Below are 18,566 nucleotides of genomic sequence, written 5' to 3'. Positions count from 1 at the left end.
TGTGTGTGTGTGTGTGTGGTTGCGTGTGTGTGTGTGTGTGTGTGTGTGTGTGTGGAGGGGGGGGGGGGGGGTATAAGCCTTTGCAACAACAGAGAGAACCAGTCCCTATACCACGACTAAACGACAGGGCAGTGCAACAGTCATGGTGTGGTATGGGGGCATTTGTGGACATGTTGCCTGAATGTGACTGAATCTATTTGAAACTCCTCATATTTGATTCCCCGGCCTGAAAAACACCCTTCAAAAACTAAAGTTGGATAGTGTGAAGAATACTTAGAGTTGTGAGGGTTGTGTTCCACCCCGAATCAGCACAGCGAAGCCCCGAAGCTCTGCCCGTTTGTTCTCTGTGGCTGTAGAGGAATGATGAAACACAAGAGGCAAGAAACGCAATACGTTACATTCTGTCCCCATTTACATTACATTTACATTTATGGCATTTAGCAGACCCCTTTATCCAAAGCGACTTACAACAACTACATTTGTTTAAATAAGTGAATCATCTGTCCATCAGTCATCGTAAGACAAAGTAATCTAAACAGGAGAGAAAGTAAGCAAACAGGAGAGAAACTTGTACAGGGGGGTAGTGGGGATGAAGAGGTCTTTAGGCGGGACTGTTAAGATGTAGCCTGAAGAGATGGGTCTTCAATCTACGGCGGAAGATTGGTAGTGACCCTGACCCTGTGACCCTGTGACCCTGACCCTGTCCCCATCCATTCACTTAAGCCTATGCTACATAAGGCACTGTAAGAGGTAGTTAGCTTGACTGTGTTGTGGTTCTCACAGGCCCGCGGGGCGCGGTGGACATTCACGGCTGCAAAGACGAGCCTTCCAGCCTTGAAACTAGCATACCTCTGTGCACAATAACGCAGAGAACCACAAGGACCTATATTCTTTCGACTTCGTATGTTGTTTGTATGCCCATATACCTTTGATGGAGGCAGGGTGGGCTTGCTGACAAAGTTGAGCTTTGTGCTTCTGAGAAATCTGACAATCTTGGAGTAAGGAGCGAGCAACTAAAGAATGTTTATCTGTGGATAAACTGTGCTTTTGGAAGAGGAGGAGGAAGAGGAGGAGGAGGAGGAGGAGGAGTGTAGACCGTTAGGCCTACCTTACTGAGAGGTGTGCCATAGCTAGAATTGATAAGAGCTGGCCAGCTGCCGTGCCTGTGCATAAATTCAATCGCGAGGACCCCTGAAATGTGACAGAAAATATAGTTCTGCATCTCTATGCTATACTGAATTGTCACTGAATCTAGCACCTCTCGTATGTTACCAAGGTTCAGGCTTGGGGATCAGGCTAGTGAACACGAGTTGTTGGCTCACAGTCAGATTAGCATTCACTAGCATAATCAGTAGCATTCACTAGCCTAATCAGTCATCACTGTTATTGTGCTGTATGAATGACACAAAATGGCCTCACAATAAACCCAGCACACAATTGACCCAGGCTGGCTCTCTCTCACACCAAATCTCCCCATCACTCCCTCCCATCTCCCCAGTGGCAGACTGCCCTAGCTGGCAGTGGGATTATTTACAGTGTGATAGAGTGCTGCCCCGGAATGGTGGGTTTGATTTTCCCCAGTGACATCTTATCACAGCCACAGAGCTGCGACTGCATTCCCCACGAGTGAGTCACAGAGAGAGAGAGAAAGAGAAAGAGAGAGAGAGAAAGAGAGAGAGAGAGAGAGAGAGAGAGAGAGAGAGAGAGAGAGAGAGAGAGAGAGAGAGAGAGAGAGAGAGAGAGAGAGAGAGACAGACAGACACAGTCAGACAGACAGGAGAGCTGCACCTTTTTCCCACCCTGGCTTCCTCCTGCCATTCACTCCTCATAAATGTGTGTGTGTGTGTGTGTGTGTGTGTGTGTGTATAATGGAAGGCGTTCCAGTTCATCACAATACTTGAGGAAAACATTGATTGAAGGTTGATGGAAATTCCAAAGAGCCCATCTTTCCAGCTTGCCTGGTTGGCTCAGGCAGTGATGTATCCACTGCAGACGCACAGCTCTGAACCACTCTATCCCCCTGCTGCTGCTGCTGCTGCTGCTGCTGCTGCTGCTCCCGTCCACAGTCGGTGTGCTTTGCTCACGGCCTAAAAATACCAGCGGAGGCAAGACAAGTGATATGATGATAAATGGCGCTTTTGTCCTTGCAACCTTGGAGGTGATCAAACCAGAATATGCACATTAATACCCCTCTCTCTCTCTCTCTCTCTCTCTCTCTCTCTCTCTCTCTCTCTCTCTCTCTCCATGGATATTGGCCAAGGGCCGTATATAGGCTATACCAATAGGCTGAGGAAGTTAACACAACTCTATAACCTCTGTGTTTATGCACTCACTGTATAGGTATACCGCATTGACCAATCGGTGTGTCTGCTTGTGTCTCTGTCCTGTAGATGTGCCTGGGTGTCCTTCCATGTACCACCACAGCGAGGGCTACCCCAACCCCCAGCACAACAATGAAGGTAAATCAAGCTTCCTACCCTGTTGTTTATCAATGTATAGATTGATGGATGGATGAATGAATGAATGAATGAAAGAGAGAACGGATAGATGGATGGATGGATGGATGGATGGATGGATGGATGGATGAACAAATGAACAAATGAACAAATGAACAAAGTGTGAATAATGTATTTTTCTTGCTATCAGTTATTGGGGAGTCTACTTTTGTTCATGGAATGAGAGAATCAGTGGTCTAGGTCATTTCAGATGAATCCTTCTCAGTACAGCTTGTAGAATGTAAGAGAAGGTCCAGGGTAATGTACTGTCGATGGGTGAGGGTGTTGCTGTTCTCATCTCTCATTCTCCTATATCTAAATGGAGCCTGGGCTGGACTGGCTGGAGCTTTGCGGTCATTGGCTAACCAGCCTAGAGTGTCTGTATTTCCATTGGCTAACCGGCGGCGTGTCTGTGTTTCCATTGGCAGAGGCTGTGGCCTCACCCCTGCCTCAAGAATCCCTGGATAAATATTACTTCTGGAAAAAGCAGAGTATTTTTCCTAGCGAGCAGAAAAACAAGCCCTGTTTTCAACTCCCATTGTTTGTCCCACCATGTAGGGTAATGCTAGTTCTTGTCCAGAAATGTCAGCTTAATAAGTGAGAACTGTAGAGGAACGCTGAAACAGCCGGTCCTAAAGCCCTGGTGTGAAGGGACACCAGAGTATTGCCCACGTTTTAAAACAAGCCTGAAAAGTGAGAGGCAAGATCAGGAGTACTTTCGAGATCCAGTATTTATTTACAACGAGGAAACCCTCTCCTTCTTACTTAGACCTCTACTCCCTCCTGTTGAAGTGGACGAGCGCCGCCGTTTTCATTTTGTTGAGATGTTGTCCAAGATCTGGCGTGAAGCCTGGGCAAACAAGCTGAGCTTTGCTTATAATCCCTGTCTTGTCTTACAGGCTTTCTATTTGAAAATGACTCCCGTGTTGTTCCTGAGAAATTCGAAGGTGAGCCTTGCACCCCATGTTTAAATCCGAGCCTCGCACATGTACACGAGACAAGCACATGCATCAGCTTAAGACTCAAAGCTCGCACGCTACGATCCCCTTCACTAGGTGTCACTGAGATCAGATGGATACAGATGACAGCACACATGGTGTCCCATCTCCATAGCGCAGAAACAGAATCCATACACATGACTTGTCCGCCCTGTAGGATCAAATCCCTATCTCTGGCCATCATCTTGTATCAGTATCAGCACTCACTGTGCCAAAAGTATCAGATAGTGTCACTTTGACAATAACCTCTAGATGTTTTTTGCGTAATAGGACCATTTGCTTGGGGAGCTCAGTTAGTACGGTGCTGTATCTTCATGTGTGAGTTACAGACATGCAGTGAGCTGTCTGTATCTTGAAGCTGTCAACAAGCCACTGGTCAGCTTCAACCCAGCTTTAGCCTTACTGTCTAGCCTCTTTACTCAGTATAAACACAATCTAGCCTTATCACCAAGCCTGTCAGTAGCTGTAAACTCACTCTCTAACCAGTGCTTGCCCTCTGAACCCTAAGCCTCCATCCTTCACTGTTCATCATGATGTCATAATCTATATGGACCGATAAGTATTTCTGGTAGTCAGGCATACAAGACTATTCTTCATTCTAACCCCCAGTCTCTCTCTCTCTCTCTCTCCTCTCCCAGGGGAGGTGAAGCAGGAGGGGGGTAGCGGTGTGTTCCGTGAGGGCGCCCCCTACCAGCGCCGGGGCTCCCTACAGCTCTGGCAGTTCCTGGTGGCGCTCCTGGACGACCCAGGCAACTCCAACTTCATTGCCTGGACTGGCCGCGGCATGGAGTTCAAACTCATCGAGCCAGAGGAGGTAAGGTTCCAACCCCATCCTGGTTTAGTTCAACTAGATCTATACTGTAGATTGTGATTGTGATAGATTGTGATCTCTTGACTTAGAATTCGGTGTATGGAAGAGCTAGGCCCAACCAAGACCGGTTACCTAGATCTACAAGTCAACTGGGATCTCCAGGCTGTTAAATTAAGTTAGAATGTGATATAGTCTGTAGGTTTAGATTTCGGAGGCCACCCCCCCCCCCCCCCCCCCCCGGCCGCCGCCCTCTCTCTCTCTACAGTCCCTCTGGGTCTATGCACTGATCTACACCACTAGGCCAGACCCCCATTAGCATCCATGCATTATTTACCATGCGTAACAGTAGATTGGCACAAAATGGCAGCCGAGTTTCATCGACCACTATACTGTATATTCCTACAATCACAGTATAGACTATGTGCACGATATTACTTTCCACCTCCCCTATTGACTAGTTCATACAAGTAGACAAACCGAATCACTCAGTTTAACAGTGTAACATCATTATACAGTAATGATACTGTATCTCCATTATCTTTTTACTGTACATTAAAAATGGATACGGCTACAGTTTTTACAAGAGCAATTAAGGTTGAGTGCGCTCTTAAAGATCAAACTGAACGGTCAGCTCGGGGATTCTATATCTACCCCAAACCCCCCCAAGGCAAGTCATAAGCCTGCTGCTGTAAAGTCAGAATACTTCTGCTCCCCTGCATGCTGTCTTCCTGACGACGACGAGGTTTGTCAACGTACATTCATGAAATCACAGTAGCCTATCAAATAACGTGGTTCATTTCTGTACTAGTTTGGGATGTGTGAGATACTTCTGAGGTGCCGGGTTAGTCGGTCTGTCGGTCTGGAGTTCAACGCGGGGTTGAGACCATATTTCATACGCGGGCGGTGTCAACCAGCCACTGACTCTTATTTCACTGAGCATATTGTGGGCCTCTGGTTGCATTCAAGTGGTAATGGGTTACATAAAGAGGAAGTGGATCCACATGTGTGGACTCGCCCTGATCTTGACAGGGTTGAGGCACTTTGGCTCCCAGAGTAAAGAGGCTTTAACTGGGCACTGAGGACCCCTAGTGGTCCAATTAGAGAACTGCAGACTGCAGCAATGATAATGTGGCATGTTTTTTTTCTGGGAAAATGCATGTATAGTGGCTTCGGAAATAATAACATTCCATTTCATTGAAGTGAAAAGTCCTCAGTCAGTCTAACCTCAATGTAGAGGAATGTCCTCTGGTGAAGGCTAAAGTTAGCCACCTCTAATGTGTGTGTGTGTGTGTGTGTGTGTGTGTGTGTGTGTGTGTGTGTGTGTGTGTGTGTGTGTGTGTGTGTGTGTGTGCACGTAACTCACTCACCCGTGAAGAGGAGAGGGCCTACCCTATTCACTGGAGCTGAACAGTCCCAGATGCATAACCACCTCTCTCCTCCTCTCTCCTCCTTTCTCCTCCTCTCTCATTCCCTCCCCCTCTCCCTCCCTCCCCCTCTCCCTCCCTCCCCTCAGGTGGCCAGGCTGTGGGGGATGCAGAAGAACCGTCCAGCCATGAACTATGACAAGCTCAGTCGCTCTCTGCGCTATTATTACGAGAAGGGAATTATGCAGAAGGTAGGAAGGTTTATTCACACGCTTTCAGAAGCCTCCCCATGTCCTTTATGCGGAGGGTGAAATGTGTCACAGTATCTGAGAGTGGCGGGACTGCTTTTGGTTTCTGTGGCTCGCACGTTTAATGTTCACTTGTACATTCAACATGAATCCAAGTCGTCAACAAATCTGACGGTGAAAAGTTCAGTCGCGATAAGTCAATGAAAATCGAAATACTCCAACCCCCTTTCTCTCTCTCTCTCTCTCTCTCTCTCTCTCTCTGTCTCTCTCTCCTTCTCTCTCTCTCTCTCTCTCTCCCTCTCTCTCCCTCTCTCTCTCTCTTCTCTCTCTCTCTCTCTCTCTCTCTCTCTCTCTCTCTCTCTCTCTCTCTCTCTCTCTCTCTCTCTCTCTGTCTGCAGGTGGCAGGGGAGCGCTATGTTTACAAGTTTGTGTGTGAGCCGGAGGCCCTCATCTCCCTGGCCTTCCCTGACAATCAGCGGCCCAGCCTGAAGGCCGAGTTCGAGCGCTACGTCAACGAGGAGGACACCGTGCCCCTGTCCCACATGGACGAGGGGTCCTACCCCCCCGAACAAGCCCCCCCAAACATGGGCCCCCAGCCCTACTCCAAAGGCTACATGTACTAATGCCCCCCTAAACCCCCCCCATCCACCTCTGCTCCTCCCTTGTCATACCCCATCATACTGACCCCACCCATTCTCCTGCCCTACCCCCTCCTGCTCCCCCCCACCACCACCATCACCACCACCCATTCCCCTTCCTTCACCAGCCCACCCTCCCCCATCACCCCCCCCCCCCCCCCCCACCCCACCCTCCCCCATCATCCCCTAGCCCACCCTCCCCCATCATCCACCCCCCCACCCTCCCCCATCATCCCCCCCCACCCCACCCTCCCCCATCATCCCCCACCCCACCCATTCCCCTGCACCTCTTGCACATGCCCGCCCCATCCACTTGTATATAAGGCTATGGTGTTTTTTTTTGTTTTTTGTTTTTTTTTGTTTATTAAATTAATCTCATAAGGGATTTTTGAGTTTGTAAGAACTGCATTCCTCTCACTTCTGAGGCCTATTCAATCCATACATACACATGATGATGACAATGACTGTGGTTCAAGACATATTGCCTAATAAAGACCCAATATTACTACTACACTCTGAGCCCAGACTGTTCTTGACTCCTGATAAAGGGTCCCCACTGTATATATGGCCATGTTACAAAGTACATATGGTCGATCTTTTGTCGAAATTGACGAGCAAGTAAATTAACTATTTTGTCATGATTTAGGGTTAGGGTTAGGCATATTAAGATTAAGAGTGAGGATAGGGTTGGGGATTAGGGATAGTGTTTAAATGCACATTTTAGGAGAGAAATAGTTCCTACTGCGTTTAGCAGCGTGACCTGACAGTGACAGCCATGATAAGCCTCCCTCTGTGTCTACCATAGAACCTTATCTAATGGGTGTTATCTAACGTTATCTAAAGGTATTGACTAATGTGTAAATGATGAACTATAAAACTGAAGTCAAACTCCGTAACAAAGGAGCATGCCTATTCTCCCACTTCACACACTGCACACCCTATGTCAACTAGGAAACTTGATAACTGATATCCTGAAATGTCTGCCTGTTTCTGTCCATGTATAGTACACCGTCACACCGAGCATATCTCCAGGACTGACTTCTAGAGTTGCTGCCTGTCGGGTTTGTGTAGCGTAACGTAGCATGTTGGACATGGTGCCCTACATAAGAGGTCCTGAGGGAAACAGTTGGCACATCTTGTCTGTTCCTCTTCCTCTATGGGTCCTTTGGGTTTAGCTCTGGTATGTCTTGCATACTACAGCATATCGTGTAACCCTCCTTCCTCACGGCAATCACTTCTCCTTGATGTCACAGTACATTGTAGGATCAAAAATATATGCCATTTAGCTGACTCTTTTATCCAAAGCGACTTACATTGCAGTGAGTGCATACATACATTTCAGTATATATGGTCCCAGCAGGAATCAAACCCACAACCTAAGCGTTGTTAGCGCCATGCTCTACCAACTGAGACACAGAGGATCAGCTATGTGGCATATTTGTAGGATCATGTCATCGGTGCAATGGAACACTAACTAAAACATGTCAGGGAGGCAAATTGCACAAATGTATAATGACAAGAGCAATTTCATGAGTTTACTACAACCAATAAAACACAACACAACCCAATAAGAGCATCACATATTTAATACAAAAAGAGGACTCCATTGTTCATATTCCACTGGCAGGTACTGTTAAAGCAATCACTGAAAGACAATGCTAGTGTACAAGCATCCATTTCTCAAGTATAAAGCATCATATAAAGTTATATTCTAGCCCAAAGCACTTGTGCCCTTAAAACAGAGATTTTCACTGCCTTGTCAAATTGCTCTCCTACCTACTAATCGTCAATGTTGTCAAGTTAGGGGGGGGACATCTCTGATCCACCACCAGTCAACAGGTTGCCTACAGGCTATAACTGACATCAAAGTGAAACAAAAACAAAATAAATACCGTTTTTCTTTCTTTGATGTGCTCATAAAAGATAGTATCTTAAAATTGGTTTCATCAGGGGCAGGCAGCATTGAATCATGTACCCAAATGGCTTTCTAGGAACTCCGGCGTAAAGACTGACCCCTTCGAGAGAAGACAATTGCCTCATTGCACCATGAACCAAAACAATGAATTAGGAGTTAAATAGAAAATAAAAGACAGACAAAAAACATACAATGTCCACAAGTCCAACACCAGATTGGCGGTGTGTATGTGTGTTGCGTAACTGTGTGTATTAAGTGTGTGTGTGTGTGTGTATTAAGTGTGTGTGTGTGTGTTTGTATTAAGTGTGTGTGTGTATTAAGTGTGTGTGTGTGTGCTGCTCCTAGCGTCTTCGGAAGGCACGGGAGATTCTCCACGCGTTGGGCTCTTCGTATCGGTTGTAGAGGGGCTCGAGGCGCTGCTGTTTCTTCTGCTTGCTGAGGCGTGTGGGGTCGGACACCTTGAAGAAGGCTGGGGAGAACTCTACCAGCCAGCGAGGGTCGATGGTGGTGACCTCCCGCATGTACTCCTTAGTGGTCAGCACCAGCTCATGGTACACCACCCTGGGGGGGAGGAGGAGGAGGAGAGGGTTAGGGAAGAGAGAAATAGACAGGAGTGTTTTTACTCTTTCTGGAGCACTTGCATCTCATACTGTTACATGGTCTTTACACCAATCATGATTACTTTCAAAATGGATGGCTTAGGTCAGTGGTGGAGCTGCTTCAGACAGAAATTCTTCTCCGAACAAAGGCCACATCACATTTATATACACAGACCCTGTAACAGCTAACAGTCTATATGTAACCTGGTGACTACCAGTATGAGTGTATATGTGAGAGAGAGAGCTCACCACTCAGGCTGTCTGTTGAAGAGGGCACTGGAGGGGTGAATGTACACCACCTGCTGGTCAATGAGGGTACGGTAGCCCTCCTGAGGGTCCTTCTTGGCTGCGTTCCTGAAGAAGCCACTGCAGATGGCCTTCTGGACACGCACGGTGGCCTTTCCACACGACACCACGTCCAGCTTATGTCTGAGGACAAGAGGAGCAAAACGTATTCGTGTCTGGATCATTTAATCCTTCATTCCACGACCACAATGTTGACACAGGCACCTGTGACTGTGATGGATATGTTTAATAAAGAACACTGCCATGAGCTTCCATGTAGGTAAAGCAAAGATGTTGACTGCCAGATGTAATACGAGTAATCCTATGCTCATGGTGGGTTTCCCCTACCTGTCCATGATCCCCAACATCTGTTTGCGGATGTCCTGGGCTCTGCGCAGGGAGCGGGCTTGGATGAAGTTCTCGTAGCACCAGGGGTTGGAGAACTTGTTGTTCTTCCAGGAGTTGTAGACAGCCAGCAGGGTCAGGTGGTCTCCCTCAGGCTGGTGGAACTTGGCCTTCTTCTGGTCCGCCAACGCTTGCTTGTCCTGAGACACACAGAGTACAAGATGTTAAGATACTATATCTACAGAGTACAGGGACTGTTAGCTAGCCAGCCAGGGCCCGCTTCTCCTTGTACAGAATACAATGGACTATTAGCTTTCTAATGAAGCACATCTCAACTGTCTTACTCCAACCACAATGGTGAAAAACCCATTTACAGTCTGACTCACCAGTGCTTTTAGAGCAATGAAAATTTGAGAAAACTTATCACATATTATATATGAGATATAATATGAATCCAGAGTTGATAGGCAGCTGTACCTTTGGTCTGTAAAAGACATTCTGCACAGACAGCATGGACACGATGGTGAGCATCTCCTCACTGCAGCCCAGGTGGACGGACATGATCAGCATCTTACACAGCATGGGCTCCAGAGGGAACTCTGCCATCTGGGAGGGGGGGGGGGTGAAGGTGAGAGAAGGTGAAAGAGAGGGGGAGGACAGAGAGGGGAGATGTGTTTTAGACGAGAACCATATGAACTGTATAAACTTCAGAACTTGTACTATCTCAAATAACTCCAGTATTCCGTCCTATCCTCTGTGTGTTACCCTGCGTCCGAGGCGGGTGAGTAACCCTTCATCGTCCAGAGATCCCAGGGTGTACAGCTGCTCCATGGCTGTGATCAGAGTCTCCATGGGAGGGGCGTCCATGAAGTCAAACGACAGCAGGTCATTGATGCCCATGGCCTGGAGGAAGAGGGAGAGACGGTGAGGTCTGAGCAAACAGAGACATTTGGCAGTGTGTGTGTGTGTGTGTGTGTGCATACCTTGAGAGACAGCACAGTGCTGGCCAAGTTAGTTCTCTGAATCTCAGGTACGTTGGTGGTGAGCATCTCATCTCTGTAGGCTCTCTCTGTGTACAACCTGTATGTCTTCCCAGGACCGGTTCTGCCTGCTCTACCTGCCCGCTGCTTAGCCTGGGCCTGAGAGAGAGAGAGGGAGGGAGAGAGAGAGAGAGAGAGAGAGACAGGGGGTTAGGTTGGATTGGAAGACAGTGTGGGTGAATTCAGAATATGGACAACCTTTCAAAAAATATCAGAAGAACACCAAGTATCCATCAGATACAGATGCAGTGTTACTTTCCCATGAATTGGGGATGATGATGATTAAACATCAGCCTACCTGAGAGATGGGGGTGACCACCAGTTGGTCGATGCCAGTCTTGGAGTTGTACACTTTCTGTTTCACGAAGCCTGGGTCAACCACATAGTAGATCCCATCGATGGTCAGAGATGTCTCGGCAATGTTAGTGGCGATGACCACCTGAAGTGAAAAATTACCGAAAATGATTATCTCTGAAATCAAACAATGTGTGGTAGCAACAGTGGCCAAATCTCAAAAAGTCTTTAGTTCATTTCTTGAGTCCTCTCTCTCCTCATCCTCCAAGGTGTTTTAAAACAGAGGAGAGGAGAAAAGGATGGAAGGAATTGAGGAAGGGTGTGTGTGTTGGTGTTCTTTTGGTATATCTTGAGTGTGAGAAGCGTGACCAATGAGTCTAGCTTCAAGACTAGTCTTTCAACCGGGGATAAGAGTGTCTGAATGACTACTTCTTTTACCTTTCTGCTGCCCGGGGGCGCTGGGTCAAAGATACGCGTCTGCATTTCGCTGGGCAGAGCAGAGTAGACGGGCAGGATGATGAGTTCAGGAACGTCGGGTCCCAGAGACTTCATCCTCTCATAGAGGATCTCACAGGCCGTGTCAATCTCCTCCTGCCCCGTCAGGAACACCAGGACGTCACCTGAGAGCGAGAGGGGGGAGAAGGTGAATATCAAATCACTGTCCTACATTTTAAATTTGGTGATGCATATTAAACATCGGCACAGAAGTTTCAGTTATGCATATTTCAAGCCTTTTCAAGTACAGTTTGCCCTCAAAAGTTGGGAAAACGCTCACTAGCTGGTGCATTGGCATTCAAGATGTTACAGTGTGCGTAGTTACCTGGGGGTTCAGGTGAGGGGTGAGGTGGATATGCATGACGGGGTGTGTGTGTGTGTGTGTGTGTATGTGTGTGTGTGTGTGTGTGGGGGTTACCTGGAGGCTCAGTCAGGTGTATCTGCATGACGGTGATGAGGCTGGCGTCCAGGTAGTCCGTCTCAGGCTCTTTGGTGTACAGCACCTCCACTGGGTAGGTTCTCCCTGGGATGGTGAAGATGGGAGCCTCGTAGAAGTACTGGGAGAACTTGACAGCATCCAGGGTGGCTGAGGTCACGATCAGCTTCATGTCCGTGCGCTTCTGAACCGTCTGGAAAAGGAGGGAGAGAAACAGAAAAAACGTTGGGAAAAAACCCAAACATATTGGACATATTGGGGTGGTTTCTCAGACATAGATCCGGAAATCCCCATTGAAGACACCTTTTAGTCTAGGATTAGACCTAATCTGGGTCTGTTTCTTGGACGGAGATTAAGCCTACTTCTGGTCATGAAAGCAACTGATATCCTCCAGTGAACATGACCTTTAGCCCAAAGACTAGCCTTCATCCGTGTCTGGGACGCTAGCCCTTAGAGGCCGTATCCAGGTGACCCTGGCGTACCTTCTTGAGCAGGCCGAAGAGCACATCAGTGTGGATGGTCCTCTCGTGGGCCTCATCCAACATGATGATGGCGTACTGACCCAGGTCCGGGTCGATCAGGCACTCCCTCAGGAGCATACCGTCCGTCATGTACTTGATGACCGTCTCAGGGCTGGTGCAGTCCTCAAAACGAATGGTGTAGCCCACCTGGAGGAGACAGATAAGGATGCAGGGGTGAGAGGTCAGCCCAGAAAAACCGTGGCTATGTTCAGACATGCACACTAGCATCCCACATACATACTGACCTTTATCTGACCACGTAAGACAATCAATCAACCAATTCTCATTTACAATGACGACCTAACCTGTCCATGAGTCCCCCCCAACACGGCATACATAAAACATAGCACAAGGACTAAAAAAACCCAATAACAACATAGATTGAAGCACTGAGAGAATCCTCCTCACCTCCTGTCCCAGACAGCAACCGTACTCCTCAGACACTCTCTTGGCCACAGACATGGCGGCCACACGACGGGGCTGGGTACAGCCAATCTTCCCCCGCGTGGTGTATCCCGCCTCCGCCAGGTACTGGGTGATCTGGGTGGTCTTCCCTGAGCCCGTCTCTCCAATCACAATCAGGATCTGGTTGTCATGGACAGCCTGGGGTGGAGAAAGAGAAACATGTTCCCACAAGTCAGACATAAGGGAGCATAGAAACATATATAAGTACCACATAATGCTTTTATCCAAAGCGACTTACATTGCAGTGAGTGCATACATTTTTTTGTATATATGGTCCCAGCGGGACTCAAACCCACAACCTTAGCACTGTTAATGCCATGCTCTACCAACTGAGCAACAGAGGACCACATGATCAAGTTTACAGCCAAGTACTGTCAATATAATGAAATAAAAGTCTAACATGGAGGAACGGTGAACTGACAAATGAGCACTGCTGAGGTAATTCTGAAGCACTGTTGATGTAAAAAGAAAGTAATTACCTCCTAACTGATGCATCATATATCCTACCATACCATGCGTCTCATAGAACATCATCAACAAGAACATCGAGTGTCACGTTGCTAACCTGAACGAGCTGCTCCTTGAGCTTGTAGATGGGCAGACTCTCTCTCTGCTCCAGGATGGTCATGGCCGTCTTCTTGCCGTAGGAAGCCTTGTTGCCCCCGAAGGCGTGTTTCTTCCACTCAGGGATGTCGTTGGGCATCATGCCGATGCCTCTCATGTTGGCAGCAATCTGCCTTCCATCAACTGGGTGGGTGGGAAGGGAGGGGAGGGAAGGGAAGTGGGTTTAATAAAGATCAACGGGCATCATTCTTAACATCATATTTAACCTCCAGTAACCTCCCCTGGGGATGAATGGTGAGTCAGACCCGGTCATAACCAGTCGCTAATTCCATCCATCCCCACTACGTCCTGCTACTACGACCCACACAACAGCCTGTGCCAACTGGGGCGATGACCAGACATACATCAGTACAACAGACCCCTCTATCCGGGCCTGTTAGGAGGCTAAAGGATCTCATCCAGCGCCACTGGTGCCTGTTTCCTTCCAGCCTCTTAACAGCATTACCACCGCAGGCCATGGAAGCAACATTATCATTACGACAGGCCATCCCTTACTGGAAACCAGATAACCATCTCCGGCCCCGTTCACCCCAGGCCACGACAGCTATACCGGAGGAAGCCTGAAGACTGCTCCGAGTAAAGAATGACATGTCTGTGCTGACAGAAGCCATCCTTACCGTCTGGCAGGGGGTCGACCCAGTGCTTGTTGAGGCCCATGGGGATGGAGTCCATCTCAGCCTCGCGTGCAGCCTGCTTCACCTCCCTCCGCTCCTTGGCCAGGGCGCTCTGCATCATGGCTGCCTGGGACAGTGAGCCATCTGGATTCTAACAAAAGAGAGAGAGACAAATCCCGGAATTGAGAAAAGGAAATAGTTCTAATTAATTAAATTAAACCTGTATTTAGCCAGGTAAATCCCTATGCATGTGAGATCTAAAGTAACAGATATGACTGTATGATAGGCAGACCCGGAGTAGAGAGCTGCATTAGACCACGTGGTCCAGGTCATACAGGGTGGTGAGGAGGGTCCGGGGGAACGTACCTTGACGATCTTGACAGGACTCATGTCCATACTCTGTTTGGTGTGTCCTCTCAGGAACGGAGGCTCCTCCTCCACCAACTCAATCTCCAGGTCCTCATCTGAATGACAGGTCAGAGGGTCAATCAGCATCCTGCAGTCAATCTATGATGTCAGTTCTTCATGAATACATTATTATAATTTTTTATTTTTTAAAGTACCTTCTTCATCATCTACTTTGGGAAGGATACCGGTCTCCTCATCAAAGTCAGGGAACTCCTCTTTCGAGAGTACATTGGCAGCAATCATCTACAGATACAAAAAACAAAAAACAATGTATTAATTTAACCTCTAGCCAGGTTAACAATTGGAGACTAATTATCGTTCACAATAAAAACCTTAGTTGAATAATATCAGGCCATGCAGCCTCTACGATCCTGGCCTGAGTGTGCGCTGAGCACACACACCTGTTTGATCTCCCACTTCTCTGGGTCGGAGATCTTGGTGAGCCTCTTGCGCTCCAGGGTGTCGTCCTCCACCTCGGGGGTGTGGCCCAGGTTGAGGTTGACGGGCCGGTCGGGGTTCCGCATGGCCGTCTCCTCCCCCTCAGGACCCATGTTCCTCCTCCTGTTGGGGTTCAGGTCCTCGCCTGTCTCCTGGTCCACATCCTAGCAGGGAGGGGACGAGGTTGTTTTCGGTAAGGATTGCATTTCATACTGATAGATTGCATAGAAACTGTGTGTGAACTGTGTAACGTGTACAGAAAGGCCATACGCCTAGTTTCAAGTATGATGCGCTATCGCAGCTCACGTTTTCTTAAGGCAGGGTTTTGGCCTCTTTATTTGGTAGAAGGCTAACTTTCATCTTATAGGAATCTTAGTTTAATCAATAGATAGGGAATGTTTCTCTTTTTGCCTCGATGACTACCAGAGCTTGTTGACAGACAAGCTGAATCCATGCATCTACAGTATGAACACAGTCTGCATCGGCTACAATCCAGCTCCTTAAGGTACTCCAGGTCAGGTTACTGTGGTCTCACCTTCATGCTGAGGCTGGTCTTGGAGCCAGTGAAGGACAGCACTTTGATCTTGACCTTTTGACCTTTGCTGACAACGTCAGCCACGTTGGCCACACGCCCCTCTCTGCGCAGCTCTGAGATGTGCACCAACCCCTCCCAGCGTTTCCTAAAATGACAAACACAAAACAAAAGGACTTGAGCTAAAGTTCCTAAAAAATAAGATGCAAGATCGCAAGTTTCCTAAAACTCACCTACGAAGACAGAAGAAATGTTGGACACATGCTTCCACTTCCCATCACATTTGCCCTAGCTTCTTTCAACAGCCTCTAAACCTATGAGTCTAGTATGAGACCATGTTAACCCCACCCTTTACTTGAATGAATGATTACACTGTTGTTCCGTTACAAGGCTGTTCATTGTGCATTTACTGACCTGAGTCCCTCCAGCTGTACGAAGCAGCCAAACTGCATGATGCTGGTGATTTTTCCGTTGTAGATGTCCCCCACGGAGGGCTCCTCTGGCGGGGGCCGGTCCACATGTTTGTCCTTCCAGCCCTTGTCGTCATCCTGCTCCTTCTCTTTCTCTCTGTCTCTGCGGGGGCTGGGCGTGCGACTGCGGTCGGTCCAGCGAGACACCCGCTTCTTGCCGCGGTCGCGGTCCCTGTCCCTGACGTGGTCACGGTCTCGGTCCCTGTCTCTGTCGTGGTCACGGTCTCTGTCCCTGACGTGGTCCCGGTCTCTGTGGCGTTCGCGCTCCTTGGAGCGAGATCTGGAGCGCGAGCGGGAACGGTGGCGTCTCCTCCTGTCCCTGTCCCGGTCCCTGTCCCGGTCTCTGCTCCGGTCTCTGCTCCGGCTGCGACTCCTGCTGTGGTGCCTCTTCTTGTCCGACCTGAGACAAGAGCCATAGGAATGGTTACAAAGAGATGCCAGAAACAAGAAGAACAGCAGCCTATACTGTTCCGTCACAAGTAAACACTTGTGACATTCTACCTATACATCCAACATATAAAGAAGGAACCAATGATTAAACACATTACAAACCAAGTCTGACAAAGACTTGCATAGTTAGCAACTCGGATGCTATCCGGTTAGGTCTGGCTATTGATAGTGAACTGAAACGCTAATGCAATGACAGCAAAGTAAATATGTTGTTTCAAGATAACTCTATGCACTTGTAGCCACTGAATGTGATGAGTAAGACGTCCTCTTTACCTGCTCTTCTTGGTGTCTGGGCCGCTCACACTCGGCATGAACATCTCAAGCTCTTTCATGGCATCGTCTGCTACCTTCAAATCATCTTCATCTAGGATCTAGGAGACAAGACAAGAGAGAAGCACTCATGACAATATGTAACAGATTTCAAAGTCTCCATAATTACACAAAAACATATACAGACTGACACTTGTCAGTCATAAACACTAGCTGGTATTAGTGTGAGTGGCTTTGTTTACAGTGCAAACCGCCCTCTCCTTTCCCCTCATGAACATCCCTATCCCCCTTTACCTCTTGACTGAGTTTATGGAAACAGGTAGGTTACATTTCTCAAGCTTGCATCTTCAAAGCCAACATCAATGCCTAGTCCGCCCTGAGAGCCTTACCTTGGGAACAGGAACGTCTGCTCTGCACAACGCAGGGAACAACTCCTTCAGCTTCTCCTTCTCACTCTTCTGCTTAACCACGGGCTCATAGCCTAATAGAGACAAGGAACAGAATACCATCAATGTTAGAAGCACAGTATGAAAAATAACATCTGTCTATGGTAGTAGCATTGCTATAATATATGTACAGCTACATAGGTAGACACTACGTGAAAAGCGTACTAAATTGTCATCTAGATATCAGAGTTAGTGTTATATTTTGGCAAGATCTAGCATTGACAAATTGCCCTACAAAAAAGGAAATGTACCTTTGCTTGAAGAAGCTTTTGGTGGAGGTCGCATGGTTTGAATAAGTCTAAGCAGATTGCCGATGAGAGAATCCTGTAAAAGAGAGAAACTCAGTCACCATGTCACGTCCATTTGTCAACATATTTGAGTAACTATGGTGAAGTTAGCCCTGCCATGTATTCAAGCTTTAAGAACACTTACTGTGAACTCCGCTCCATTTTTCAACAAAAGAGCTTTGAAGCCGTCAAATGTTGGTTGCTTCTCAGCAAGGCAGATGACAAACTCAGCTACAAAACAAAATGAAAAAGCAAAGTATGATCAATGTCACTGAATTGATACAATCACACCAAAAATCGGCTAACTTAGGTAGGTTGGTAACGTGCTAGCTAGCTAAAAACAACATCAAACTGGTTCCATATAATGTTACTAATCACATTCAAAATAGAGTTGGACGTTCAATCATTTATAAAAAACGATTATTTTCAAGTTATTATAAGCAACATTTAACGACACATCCGAAACACCTATTTGTTCCTCTGATAACAAATCTCTGAATCCGAGTTGCTAGCCAGTTAGCCAGCCATCAGCCATGCCGAGATAGCAAACGCGTTAGCTTGCTTAAAACCTTTTAGTTTACATACCGAGGTCTTTATCGGTTATTCCCAAATGGTTGTCGAGTTCTGTGCACACTTTCGACACCAAAGACAGGTACTCGAGCTGTTTTAGCTCGTCAACTCCGATGTCTGCCATTCTCCACGAGATTTGTTTTGTGTTCAGAAAACGCAGACGACAACAGACATTTTCGTTGGACTGTGCGGCACTTCCGTTGCTGGTTTCTGCTGCTTCCGTATGTGTAGTTCTTCGATTCTGTCACTTGGTGGGGCTAAAACCATTGCGTAACATTTGAAATACTATACTAAAAAAGCCAACTGTATGGAACGAGCTCATTGTTTTTCTGCTCTCTATGGGCCCAATGAATGCTCAAGAACATGGCGCAATAGGCCTTCGGTGCTGGTGTTTGTTTGCAGTACGATTTGGATGAAAACAAATGTGTCTCTCATCATGGTCATCTGGTCATAGTGAATATTGCCTACCCAGCAAGATCACTTTACACAGTGGCTGTGTTCCAAAATG

General features: G+C 47.5%; 2 protein-coding genes across 2 annotated transcripts in view; one reads left to right on the top strand and one right to left on the bottom strand.

The window, feature by feature from the left end:
* Window positions 1-6,613, top strand: part of etv4 (ETS variant transcription factor 4) — a 32,764-nt gene extending 26,151 nt beyond the window's left edge. Inside the window, exons 8-12 of the mRNA XM_083687267.1 lie at window positions 2,391-2,459; window positions 3,395-3,442; window positions 4,132-4,307; window positions 5,818-5,919; window positions 6,315-6,613. Coding sequence (XP_083543393.1) covers window positions 2,391-2,459; window positions 3,395-3,442; window positions 4,132-4,307; window positions 5,818-5,919; window positions 6,315-6,539 — 620 coding nt within the window. The 3' untranslated portion in view covers window positions 6,540-6,613. The remainder of the gene's footprint in view (window positions 1-2,390; window positions 2,460-3,394; window positions 3,443-4,131; window positions 4,308-5,817; window positions 5,920-6,314) is intronic.
* A 1,509-nt stretch (window positions 6,614-8,122) lies between these two features.
* On the bottom strand, window positions 8,123-18,211 carry dhx8 (DEAH (Asp-Glu-Ala-His) box polypeptide 8). The gene is made up of 23 exons (XM_083687781.1): window positions 18,074-18,211; window positions 17,634-17,719; window positions 17,453-17,525; window positions 17,145-17,236; window positions 16,759-16,856; window positions 15,980-16,435; window positions 15,569-15,713; window positions 14,997-15,197; window positions 14,751-14,838; window positions 14,554-14,651; window positions 14,191-14,338; window positions 13,515-13,696; window positions 12,893-13,087; window positions 12,446-12,631; window positions 11,946-12,156; window positions 11,471-11,652; window positions 11,037-11,177; window positions 10,682-10,837; window positions 10,464-10,601; window positions 10,176-10,304; window positions 9,702-9,898; window positions 9,318-9,497; window positions 8,123-9,030 (listed from the first exon to the last, which is right to left on the bottom strand). The coding sequence occupies exons 1-23, from the start codon at window positions 18,180-18,182 to the stop codon at window positions 8,811-8,813; spliced, it is 3,711 nt and encodes a 1,236-aa protein (XP_083543907.1). The 5' UTR covers window positions 18,183-18,211; the 3' UTR covers window positions 8,123-8,810.
* Window positions 18,212-18,566: the final 355 nt, after the last annotated feature.

Source organism: Argentina silus, assembly GCF_951799395.1.
Source record: "Argentina silus genome assembly, chromosome: 16".
Classification (NCBI taxonomy): Eukaryota; Metazoa; Chordata; class Actinopteri; order Argentiniformes; family Argentinidae; genus Argentina; species Argentina silus.
This window is presented reverse-complemented; position numbering and strand designations above follow the sequence as displayed.

Coding starts and splice junctions, on each gene's coding strand:
- dhx8 (XM_083687781.1), bottom strand. CDS start 18,182: ATGGCAGACATCGGAGTTGACGAGCTAAAACAGCTCGAGTACCTGTCT. Junction 17,720..18,073: donor AATAACCGATAAAGACCTCG/GTATGTAAACTA, acceptor TTTGTTTTGTAG/CTGAGTTTGTCATCTGCCTT. Junction 14,339..14,553: donor GTCCTGTCAAGATCGTCAAG/GTACGTTCCCCC, acceptor CTCTTTTGTTAG/AATCCAGATGGCTCACTGTC.